The sequence below is a fragment of the Bison bison genome, unplaced genomic scaffold (assembly GCF_000754665.1).
Source record: "Bison bison bison isolate TAMUID 2011002044 unplaced genomic scaffold, Bison_UMD1.0 scf7180017864240, whole genome shotgun sequence".
Taxonomy (NCBI): domain Eukaryota; kingdom Metazoa; phylum Chordata; class Mammalia; order Artiodactyla; family Bovidae; genus Bison; species Bison bison.
The window spans coordinates 955,737-968,486 of NW_011494812.1; the positions used below are offsets into that span (position 1 = coordinate 955,737).

The 12,750-nt window shown below is 38.1% G+C and overlaps 1 protein-coding gene across 1 annotated transcript in view; it reads right to left on the reverse strand.

Annotated features, from left to right (window-relative positions):
* SPTA1 (spectrin, alpha, erythrocytic 1) overlaps nt 1–12,750 on the reverse strand; it is an 86,416-nt gene that overhangs the window by 60,596 nt on the left and 13,070 nt on the right. Inside the window, 6 exon segments of the mRNA XM_010846842.1 lie at nt 5,244–5,425; nt 6,826–7,030; nt 8,592–8,747; nt 8,880–8,957; nt 10,605–10,715; nt 11,319–11,456. Coding sequence (XP_010845144.1) covers nt 5,244–5,425; nt 6,826–7,030; nt 8,592–8,747; nt 8,880–8,957; nt 10,605–10,715; nt 11,319–11,456 — 870 coding nt within the window.

Genomic DNA, 12,750 nt, shown 5'->3' on the forward strand with positions numbered 1-12,750 from the left:
CCAGATGGTGGAGAACACTTAGGGGACTGATTACTGGCTGGATCTGTCTCTATCCTTTTGATTCCCCACTTTATCGTCTTGGCCACCTCTGTCTCCTTCCTCCTTCTTCTCTTCTCTATACAACTCTGTGAACATCTCTGAGTGGTCCAGACTGTGGAGCGCACATAAGGAAGTGATTACTGGATAGCTTGCTCTCTCCTCTTTTGATTCCACTTCATCTCACTCGGGTCACCTCTAACTCCCTCCTCCCTCTTCTCTTCTCCATGTAACTCTGTGAACCTTTCTGGTTGTCCCTCACTGTGGAGAAACTTTTCATCTTTAACCTAGATGTTTTATCAATGGTGCTGTATAAATGGAGAAGTCTTGAGGCTACTGTAAAAATAAGACTGAAAACCTGAAGCAGGAGGCTTAACTCCAAGTTCTGAGAACACCATAGAACTCCTGACTCCAGGGAACATTAATCGACAGGAGCTCATCAAACACCTCATACCTACACTGAAACCAAGCAGCACCCAAGGGCCAACAAGTTCCAGAGCAAGACATACCATGCAAATTCTCCAGCAACACAGGAACACAGCCCTGAGCTTCAATATACAGGCTGCCCAAAGTCACTCCAAATCCATTGACATCTCATAACTCATTACTGGACACTTCATTGCACTCCAGAGAGAAGAAATCCAGCTCCACCCACCAGAACACCAACACAAGCTTCCCTAACCAGGAAACATTACAAGCCATCCATACAACCACACCCACAGTGAGGAAACGCCACAATAAAGAGAACTCCACAAACTGCCAGAATACAGAAAGGCCACCCCAAACACAACAATATAAACAAGATGAAGAGACAGAGGAATACCCAGCAGGTAAAGTAACAGGATAAATACCCACCAAACCAAACAAAAGAGGAAGAGATAGGGAATCTACCTGATAAAAAATTCTGAATAATGATAGTGAAAATGATTCAAAATCTTGAAAACAAAATGTAATCACAGATAAATATCCTGGAGACAAGGATTGAGAAGATGCAAGCAAGGTTTAACAAAGATCTATAAATAATGAAAAAGAGTCAATATATAATGAATAATGCGATAAATGATATCAAAAACACTCTGGAGAGAACAAATAGTAAAATAACAGACGCAGAAGATAGGATTAGTGAGGTAGAAGATAGAATGGTAGAAATAAATGAATCAGAGGAGAAAAAAGAAAAATGAATTAAAAGAAATGAGGACAGCCTCAGAGACCTCTGGGACAATGTTAAATGCCCCAACATTTGAATCATAGGAGTCCCAGAAGAAGAAGACAAAAAGAAAGACCAGGAGAAAATACTTGAGATAATTGTTGAAAACTTCCCTAAAATGTGGAAGGAAATAATCACCCAAGTCCAAGAAACCCAGAGAGTCCCAAACAGGATAAACCCAAGGAGAAACACCCCAAGACACATATTAATCAAATTAACAAAGATCAAACACAAAGAACAAATATGAAAAGTAGCAAGGGAAAACCAACAAATAACCCACAAGGGGATTCCCATAAGGATAACAGCTGACCTTTCAATAGAAACTCTTCAGGCCAGAAGAGAATGGCAGGACATACTTAAAGTGATGAAAGAGAAAAACCTACAGTCCAGATTACTGTACCCAGCAAGGATCTCATTCAAATATGAAGGAGAACTCTAAAGCTTTACGGACAAGCAAAAGCTAAGAGAATTCAGCACCACCAAACCAGCTCTCCAACAAATGCTAAAGGATATTCTCTAGACAGGAAACACACAAAGGGAGTATAAACTCAACCCCAAAACAATAACGTAAATGGCAAAGGGATCATACTTATCATTAATTACCTTAAACATAAATGGGTTGAATGCCCTAACCAAAAGACACAGACTGGCTGGCTGAATGGATACAAACACAATATTCCTATATATGCTGTCTACAAGAGACCCACCTCAAAACAGGGGATACATACAGACTGAAAGTGAAGGGCTGGAAAAAGCTATTCCATGCAAATAGAGACCAAAAGAAAGCAGGAGTAGCAATACTCATATCATATAAAATAGACTTTAAAACAAAGGCTGTGAAAAGAGACAAAGAAGGACACTACATAATGATCAAAGGATCAATCCAAGAAGAAGATATAACAATTATAAATATATATGCACCCAACATAGGAGCACTGTAATATGTAAGACAAATGCTAACAAGTATGAAAGGGGAAATTAACAATAACAATAATAGTGGGAGACTTTAATACCCCACTCACACCTATGGATAGATCAACTAAACAGAAAATTAACAAGGAAACACAAACGTTAAATAATACAATACACCAGTTAGACCTAATTGATATCTATAGGACATTTCACCCCAAAACAATGAATTTCACCTTTTTCTCAAGTGTACACGGAACCTTCTCCAGGATAGATCATGTCCTGAGCCATAAATCTAGTCTTGGTAAATTCAAAAACATTGAAATCATTCCAAGTATCTTTTCTGACCACAGTGCAGTAAGATTAGATGTCAATTACATGAGAAAAACTATTAAAAATTCCAACATATGGAGGCTGAACAGCATGCTGCTGAATAACCAACAAATCACAAAAGAAATTAAAAAAATCAAAATATGCATAGAAATGAATGAAAATGAAACAGAACCACCCAAAACCTGTAATCCACTGTAAAAGCAGTGCTAAGGGAAGGTTCATAGCAATACAGGCATACCTCAAGAAACAAGAAAAAAGTCAAATAAATAACCTAACCCTACACCTAAAGCAACTAGAAAAGGAAGAAATGAAGAACCCCAGGGTTAGTAGAAGGAAAGAAATCTTAAAAATTAGGGCAGAAATAAATGCAAAAGAAACAAAAGAGACCATAGCAAAAATCCACAAAGCCAAAAGCTGTTTCTTTGAAAGGGTAAATAAAATTGACAAACCGTTAGCCAGACTCATCAAGAAACAAGCAATAAATGCTGGAGAGGGTGTGGAGAAAAGGGAACCCTCTTACAGTGTTGGGGGGAATGCAAACTAGTACAGCCACTATGGAGAACAGTGTGGAGATTCCTTAAAAAACTGGAAATAGAACTGCCTTATGATCCAGCAATCCCACTTCTGGGCATACACACTGAGGGAACCAGAATTGAAAGAGATACGTGTACCCCAATGTTCATTGCAGCACTGTTTTTAATAACCAGGACATGGAAGCAACCTAGATGCCCATCAGCAGATGAATGGATAAGAAAGCTGTGGTACATATACACAATTGAGTATTGCTGCTGCTGCTGCTGCTGCTAAGTTGCTTCAGTCATATCCGACTCTGTGCGACCCCTTAGACGGCAGCCCACCAGGCTCCCCTGTCCCTGGGATTCTCCAGGCAAGAACACTGGAGTGGGTTGCCATTTCCTTCAGCCATTAAAAAGAATACATTTGAATCAGTTCTAATGAGGTGGATGAAACTGGAGCCTATTATACAGAGCGAAGTAAACCAGAAAGAAAAACACCAATACAGTATACTAACACATATATATGGAATTTAGAATGATGGTAAAGGAGACAAAGATGTATAGAACAGTTTGTTGTACTCTGTGGGAGAGGTAGAGGGTGGGATGATTTGGGAGAATGGCATTGAAACATGTATAATATCATATATGAAATGAATCGCCAGTCCAGGTTCGATGCAGGATACAGGATGCTTGTGGCTGGTGCTTTGGGATGACCCAGAGGGATGGTACAGGGAGGGAGATGTGAAGGGGGGTCAGGATGGGGAACACGTGTATACCCGTGGGGGATTCATGTTGATGTATGGCAAAACCAATACAATATTGTAAAGTAATTAGTCTCCAATTAAATAAATTTATATTAAAAAAAATAGTCTGGTGTGATTTCAGTGGGTAACTTTGAAACCAACAGCCTAGACATCTGTTTCATAGTCCTGGCCCTGCTGTTAATTTTCTCTGTGACATTGGAGAAGTCACTTCATTTCTCTGTGTTTCAATTTTCTTAAGAAAAGAAAAAAAGTACAATTAAAAATATTTCAAGTTTTGAATTGTAGGATGCCAGAATAGAAAGACATAATTTTATCCAAACTTTTAGTTTACAGTTAAGTAAACAGAGGTGCAAACAGGTGAAAAGATACACCATAGAACTAGTAAGTGATAAGGCTATATAAAATCCAGGTTTCTGGATTAAGAGTACAGCATCATATTTAGAAGAGTCAATAAAGTCTTATAGCAGCCATAGGGTTCTGACAAAAGACACCAGGCACCAAGAAGAATAGCTGGATAAAGGAGATACTAGAAAGAGGTAGTTGACCAACTAAACATTTTGAATTTTTACCTTTGGCTTTTTTGGGTAATTAGAATAGGAAAAAGGAGTCCAAAATGGCGGTGAAGAAAAACAAAGAAAGGACAAAGCCCATGAAAATGAAACAAAAGAAAATCTGTGGACCGGAGTGAGAACCTCACGTGAAACAAACACACGCCCTTCTTGGCCCGCCCAATTTGCACAGGGCAGGCTCAGGGGGAGGAGACAAAACATATAAAAAGAGGAAGCCAAGAAGGACTGAGCCCTCTCCTTTGGGAATGGCCCACCCTCATGCCTCAAGGGTGTACTATCCTCTGCTTGCCGAATAAAACTTAACTGTAACCAAGCTGTAACACTGGTGCACCATTTCAAATCTTTGCCCACTGCTGCAAGACAGAACAGAGAAAATTACACGCTCTCCCGGTATATCATCCAAGTCATGGTATCAGATATGTTGGGGGAGTGTGTAAATTTCTTCAGTTCTATCTCATGGGAGCAAAGATTTGAAATGGTGGACCAGTGTTAAAGCTTGGTTATAGCTCAGTTTTATTTGGCAAGCAGAGGATAATACACTCTTGAGGCGTGAGGGCAGGCTGACCCCAAAGGAGAAGCCTCAATCCATCTTGGCTTCCTTTTTTTATATTTTTTGTCTCCTCCCCAATGAGCCTGCCCTATGCAAATTGGGCTAGCCAAGAAAGGGGTGTGTTTGTTTCACCTGAGTTTCTCACTCCGGTCTGCAGATTTTCTTTTGCTCCATTTTCATGGGCTTTTTCTGTTCTTTGTCTTTCTTCACCGCCATTTTGGACTTCTTTTTTCCTATTCTAAATACCTAACAGCTTCCTGCTTTGTCCCACTTTTTTTTTTAAATAATAATTATGATGAATGTGCTCAGAATGTATATGGGTAACTTGGCTCACAATTGGTTAAAGAGCTAGCAACAAACCTGACGAGTAGCCACAGCAGACTCCAGGAGGCCATGTTTCCTGAGCAGATTCTGTACATCTGCTAGGCCTTTCCCATAATCCTGAGATCTAGCCTGCCATTCCACTTCCTCCAGCCATTGCATCAGGTCTTCTGCATTATTTTCAAATTGAAGCTGCTTATTTGCTTCATGCAACTGGATCCCTAGGAAAAGACATCAAGTGTAAGACAGGTATCATAACTAATCCTCATTATATGCTATTACAAGTTATACCAACTTAAGGAAAAATATAATGTTTGGATAGTCCAATGGGAAAAATATAACTGTCTAACATGTGATTACATAAAAAAATTACCATTAATTTGTAGAATTCAGATAGGATTTTCTTTTGAAGATAGTAGTGTTCTCAAAACAGATATAAACAATATGTTCATTTCTTGTTGAGGTATGGGCCTATGTTAGATTTTTAACTATCTTGTCACTTGTTATTCTCTATTGAGACCTCCCTTTCAAAGGGATTCAAGCATAAACATGTCATTTTCCAAGAGAAAATAAAACTTGGGGTTAGCTCAGTTTGAAATTTTGAAGTATTTTTTCCTAAATATCTTCCTCAGAACTTTGCTAACCATCAGCCACCTCTGCCTTAGTGCCTGTTCTTTATCACAAACCACACCCTACAATTTTCTCTTCCAGAAAATATTTTGATTATCCACTGTTCTCAGCTAAATTCTTTATCATATGATTTTATAACAATCATTTGCATTATTTCTGTGAAACAATTACTAGGACATGAAGTAACAGCAACTTCTTGTTACAGTCAAGTTGATTTGTTTTCCTAAACCAAAAATCAGGATATCCGACAAAATCAATATGATGTATCTTTTCTATAATCAGGACAGAGGCATGTCTGTAGATAATGTTTATAACAAATGGACTATTGACAGAAAAAGCATCATTATTTGTGTTAATTATGATGATTGATTTGTTTGTCAAAGTAAGAGGTGAAGTTAAATTTAAGTAGAGGCTAGTCAAGCAGACATGGGAATTTTTTAAGAGCTTACAATAGAACCTGAATATGCCCAGATAGGTGAAACAGCAAGCCATCAAGCCTTTTCACAAGAATAAAATATCATGGGAACCTCACATGTGGCCCCAACCATATTTTAATGCCTAATTAAATAACCTGAGTCAGAATATGTTGCTTCATTTATAGAACAAAAAGATGTATAATCGAATTATGGACACTCATTTTAGATGTATAGTCAATATTGAATTCACGATATCTGAATATTTATTCAACAGGAAGAAAAAAAAGGGAGAAAAGTGAAAAGAAAACAAATACAATTTCAGTTGAAAAGACCTACATATCTGAAGAAAAGAATTGTGTTAATATATAGAAGAATTGTGTTAATATATAATAATTGTGTGTGATAAGTTTAGGTTAGATTTTTTAAATTTCTTGACCAATAGAGGAAGACACAGGGAGGCAAATGAGTAACATCCCTCCCTTCTCACAGAGGCCATCGGGTAAATTCAAGGTGGTAAAGATGAAGGTGGGTTTCAGAATTTAGGAATTCATTTCTTAAAAGACTCTGCTTCTAACCTTTCTGCTCTGTAGCCTCCTGCAGTTCAATCCAGAGGCTCTCAACTTCCCTCAAACGATCAGCCACCTTGTCGGAGGCATAATGATTGCTGTCAATCATCTCCTGGCCAGTTTTCTGTATATTATTAAGCCGGATCTGATTAGCTGCCAATTCTTCTTCAAAGACTTTCTGCTTTTGAACCTGGCTCTTCAAGTTCAGTGTTTCCTGAGAGAAAATGAAAACAGTGAAAGAAAACAATTCCTTGAAAAATGAGGGGCAGATATTTTGAGGACAGGAATTTTTTTTTTCACTATAAATCTAAGTGAACTAAGAAGAGGATATAAGGCAGAACTGTTCTAGTCCAAGTATAGAGCCAGAGGATGCTCAGGAAACTATGACCAATTACTCCTTTCATACAAATGGCAGACATAGCTAATCACCTCCTGAACTTATTTCTATTGAGTCTGGATATGGTCTGAATATCACTTTAAATATGACACCATATGTAAGGATTATCAATCAATCACAGCTGGCATGAAAGATGGAGATTATTTTCCTTTCCTGCCTTTAGCAGAGAAGACCTGTTTACCCTACATACACTGGAACCATAACTCCTCTAGAGAACACAAGCACATAGGGATAAGTTTTACAGAATGAAAGTTAAAAATTAGATGCTCAAAGTTCTATCAAAAGAATATTAGAACAAGAGCATCAGAGGTATACATTTAAGACTAAATGATACTTAGAAAGTAAATACAGTGAATAGATATTGGCCTAGAAATCAAGAGACTGATTCCAGTCCTGACTGTAAATGCAAAAATTTGTGAGTGTATGTGTGTGTGTATGTGTGTGTGTGTGCAAAATAGTTTAACAGTTTATTATGCTCAGTCACTCAGTCATGTTTGACTCTCTGTGACCCCATGGATTGTAGCCAGCTAGACCCCTCTGTCCATGGGATTTTCCAGGCAGGAATACTGGAGCAGGTTGCCACTTCCTACTCCAGGGGATCTTCCCGACACAGGGATCTAACCCACTTCTCTTTCCATCTCCCTCATTGGCAGGCAGATTCTTTACCACAGTGCCATAAGGGAAGCCTATTGATAATTTATATTGTGAGTGAAAAATATGTGTTTTATATAATACCAAAATAAAAAAAACTTATGTGTGACTCAAAGATAATTCAGGAATTTTTCAGAGTCACACAAACTAAAACAGGACAGGGAATGAATTCAAGCCCAGTGTTTACTTTCCCCCAAGAGAATTCATGTGTCTAACTCTATGTTAAACAGATCTAAATAATCGGTTAACCTTGGGCAACTCACTACACAATTCAGATCCTGGTTTCTTCATCTGTAAAATAAGGAATTGTTCCTTTCCAGCTACAAAGCAGTAAGTTTATATTGTGTCAAACCATTAGGTTAATTCTGAGTTCCTGGTAGCCTGAATGTACGTTATGACTAGACCCAACATTTTCCTACTATAAGGGTGCATAGGGCAGCAGAAAGGGGGATATGCAGCTAAATAAAGAGAATTCCTGCTTTCCCCTGCTCTATTAAGGACCACTGGAAATTGTGCCAGGGAAAGGGGGTGATGGGAAACAGGGTATTGGAAAATTGGAAATTAGAAATACAGTCTTGGAGGAATCATTGTGCTTCTCTGAGATTCTGTCTCTCCATCTATAAAATGAGGCTCACCAGCTGAACGCTATTGTCTTTTCAGGTCCAAGATTGTAGTTTCATTAAATTAAGTACCAATGAGTATGTTCTGGGTCTGCAACCCTGCCTACCTTGTAATCTTCATCATCTGCCAACTTTTTCTTTTTGTTGATCCAGTTCTTTAGGTCATCTGAGTCCTGATACAGTTGCTGCAGAAGGAATGAATCCTCCAGCAATCCACGTCTAATGGCAGCCCTTTTTCGTAGATTGTCCCGTCGGACCAACAGCTGCAAAAAAACATAAACAAACTCACGGTCAGAAAAATAAAATATGGATGCCTGAGATCTACTGCCTACCATGGTTAACAATGCTCCAACATTTTCCCTAGCCCGGGTGCACAGGCAGGCAGATGCACATACTTCATCCCGGATAGCAGCGATCTTCTCTGAATCATACTGCTTATCATCAATCAGTTTGGTTGCAGTCTTGTCTATGGTCTGGGGGGAAAAAAAAAAAGTGTTTTTCTCTCATTGGCACTGAGTAAGTCGCCACAGTTTGTTTAGCTGTTTAAAGAAGAAGCATGACAATGTGGGAAGAGGACAAGATTCAGGGTCAGAAGATCTGGGTCCTACTTCTGATTTCTGTTATAAATTGTATATAAAATATAAATCTCAGGTTAATTATTTTCTCTATGACACAGTAGTTTCTTCTTAATCTAGGTTACAGTGAATGAAACCTGTTTTCACTATGAGGTGAATATTTGATCTATTTTAAAATTTTTAAGAACCATTGTTGATACAGCCTTGTTCAATGGCCAGTATTTATCTAAATATCTATCTATTCACTCACCCATCCATCATATACCATATGTACTTCTTAATAATTCATCTCTATCTCTAGCTATATGGGGAATGGAGTCATATTATACATGTGAATTTTGACTCATATTCATTCATAAACTCTCAAAATTGCTCAGGATGAATTAATTGATTGGGAATAGGAAAATGATGTGAAATTACAAATAGTATTTAATAAACAATAACTTATTTTACATTGTTATCTTTTACCAATGAAAATCAACCTAATAAGCATATGAACTGGGAAGGGACCATAGCAAGCTCTGAATTGATCTAAGATTAACAAAGAAAATTTGGAGTTTTGTGGTTATTGTTGCTGGTGGTATACATGCACATGTGCAAGTTTTGGCTAACCCCAGCACAGTCCTAGGAGACAGCCGAAGACATATAGTATATATACATTGGGCAAATAAAGTCTCCCTTACACTTCTCTGAGACTTGCTTATGTATTGACAAGTTTCTGGGACACTGTAACTTAAGGTTCACAAGAAAATTATAGCAGCATTAAATGCAAAACGTAAAGATGAGGATATACAGGAAAAAATAGATACTACCTAGATATCTAGATATTACTAAAGAAAGCTAAATGGAGATATTACTGGAGAGGAAAAGACTAAAAAATGTAAATAATACATTCAAATATATTTTAAGTTATGATTCATATTGGATATGGATCCCATAGTTTCTATTTATACTGCAGGAAAAAAAAATAAGACAATCAGGCACTGTGTCAGAAAATATAAATTGCTCAAAATCTTTAAAAACTTTCTAAAAAAATCACAATATTTTAAAGGAACTGTCCTACAATTAAATTAATTAAAAAATAAATTTACCTAATTCTGAAAAAAATTTAAAAGTAAATACTTTCTAAATATGCTTTGTGGAATAAGAAATGTGTTGATAAAAAGTGGGTATGATTATTTTTCTGAATGTTTTCTCTTTTTAAAACAACTCTCATGTCTGATAGTTATGAGTAATTCTAAGAATTGGTAATCTATGAGATGTGTGTAACACAGGGAGTTCAACCTGGTGCTGTGTGACAATCTAGAGGTGTGGGATTGGGTGGGGGATGGGAAGGAGGTTCAAGAGGGAGGGAATGTATATATACATATGGCTGAATAACATTGTTGTAAGGCAGAAACCAGCTCAACATTGTAAAGCAATTATCCTCCAATTAACATGTATATCTGTGGCTGATTCATTTTGATATATGGCAAAACCAATACAATATTGTAAAGTTAAAAAAAAAAAATGAAGCCAATGCCCAAACAAGGGCCCATTTCTTACTGTGATCTTCTCCTCCTGGGCAGTAAAAGCTTCCTCAAAGTCATCATGCTTCTGAAGAAGGGCTTCTACACTGCCCAGTGAATTTCCGAGGTCCTCGTTTTCCAGGAAGGCCTGTAGAAGACAGAAAGATACATCCCAGCTGTGCCTCACCAGTGAGAATCATTCCCTTTGGAATATCTCTGAGAAAAGGAATAAGAAAGGAGGTGAGGGGGATGGAAAGCAAGATGGGAATTAACACAAGGTAGGAGAGGAGATAGAGATTAACCTCAAAGAGCAGAACCTCAGCTTCAGAGTTCCCTTCCCAACCTTCTCATCCAAATGTATTACCTTCATCTCAGTGTGTGAACCAACCAATCTAAGCATGATTCTGTGTTCTCAAATCCTCAAGAGGACCACTCAACTCCACCAGAAAATCTCTGGTTAGCCCTGCCTCACTCATCACATTTTTCTTTCACGGATCCCTTAACAATTGGATATTCATTTTGCTGCATGTTCGGAGAAGTTTAAAACCTCTGTGCTTTGTATTTAAATATTTTTCCTGTGCATTTATCCATGAGGGAATTTCAAGAGCCTTACAGAGAGGGTCGATCTTTTCTCTTCCTTGCGGCTCACCCTCTAGTTCCCAGGTGAACTGAAGTGGTGGTGAGGATGCTGATAGTAGTAATGAGGAGCAGGAGAAATGGCTTCTGGACACTCGCTGAGCCCCTATGTTACCTCTTGTCTGCTCATCCAACTGTCTACTTGCTCACTGTCACGGTAGAAGAGGTGCAGGTTCAAGCACTGCTCATACTGCTGCCGACGCTTCTCCCACAGCTCCAGCAGAGCCACCCAGTTGTAGGTAAGTAATGACATCTTTGGAAAGGAAGAAGCAAAAGACCAGGAAGATATTAAATGAATTTATTTTATCCTACTGTCACTGAGCATCCAATAAATGCAAGGCCCTTTGAAGGAAAAAAATGAATAGAAAAACAGGCTTTTCTCTTAAGGCTCCTCAGTTCAGTTCAATTCAGTTGCTCAGTAGTGTCCAACTCTTGGCAACCCCATGAATTGCAGCACGCCAGGCCTCCCTGTCCATCACTACAACTAAGTAAATCCCTATAGTATAGAAAAAATGGGAGAAATACCATAATAGAGATATACCACACTTACTATGTACAAATAAAGAAGAAAAGATTAATTGATTCAAAGACACAGGGAGTAGAAGTATAGAAACTATTGTATCAAACCAAGATTTAAAGGGCAGAGAGGTGGAGATCAGGATTGTAGGAGGACACAATACCACATTCCAGGTAATCATTAGATTATACGAAGTGCTCCAGAGAAAACTGCAGTGTCTAAAAAAAGTGGACATTTCATGAAATTCAAGTTCACAGGGCACTTAAATGATCAGATTGAGAAGTTTGCCTTCTATTTCAAATGCAAATGAGAACCATCAAGGAAAAAGGGACATTCTCAAACTCATGAAAGCCTTTGTTTCTGCCCAAGCATCTGTCCGAGAAACCCCAGCTTATTAAAACTGCTGTGATAATTCCATAAAAAAGATGGTACAAATTCTCAGAATTCAGGATAACAGGTACATTTCAAGGTTTTAGAGTTCCACTCTTCCTTTGGCAGAAAATTGTTAAAAATAAAAATTCATATTATAATTTTCCCATAGGATTCTTGATGAGTTGAAAATACAGAGATCTCAGTCTTCATCATATAGTACTGGTGGCTGTGCTTGGAAGCTAATGAGATGCAGAGAACCTGCAAATTTTATTTCAATTATCATCCCAGAAATTCCTATGACTCTATGACTAGAGCAAAATGTCTCAGGGATCAGGAGGTTTAGGTAAGCCCTTGGGATCTATAAGATTATGATGATGGCAGTGTGTAAAGCTTTCTGTTGCTTAAGGAAGATTTCAGAAACACAGATACAGGAAAATCAGTCTGATCTGAGGTTGTACAGAGGAGAGAAGAAAAGGAACCATGTGCCAGGAACCATGCTAGGCACCTTAGGGAATCCAAAGATGAATAAGGAGCAGTCCTCAAAAAATTCACCATCTAGAGACTAGCATGGGAAAGTGACACAACAGAGCACATGTGACAAGGCAAGATGGCATGGAGGTTTCTTGGCTCAAATGGTAAAGACTCTGCCTGCAATGTA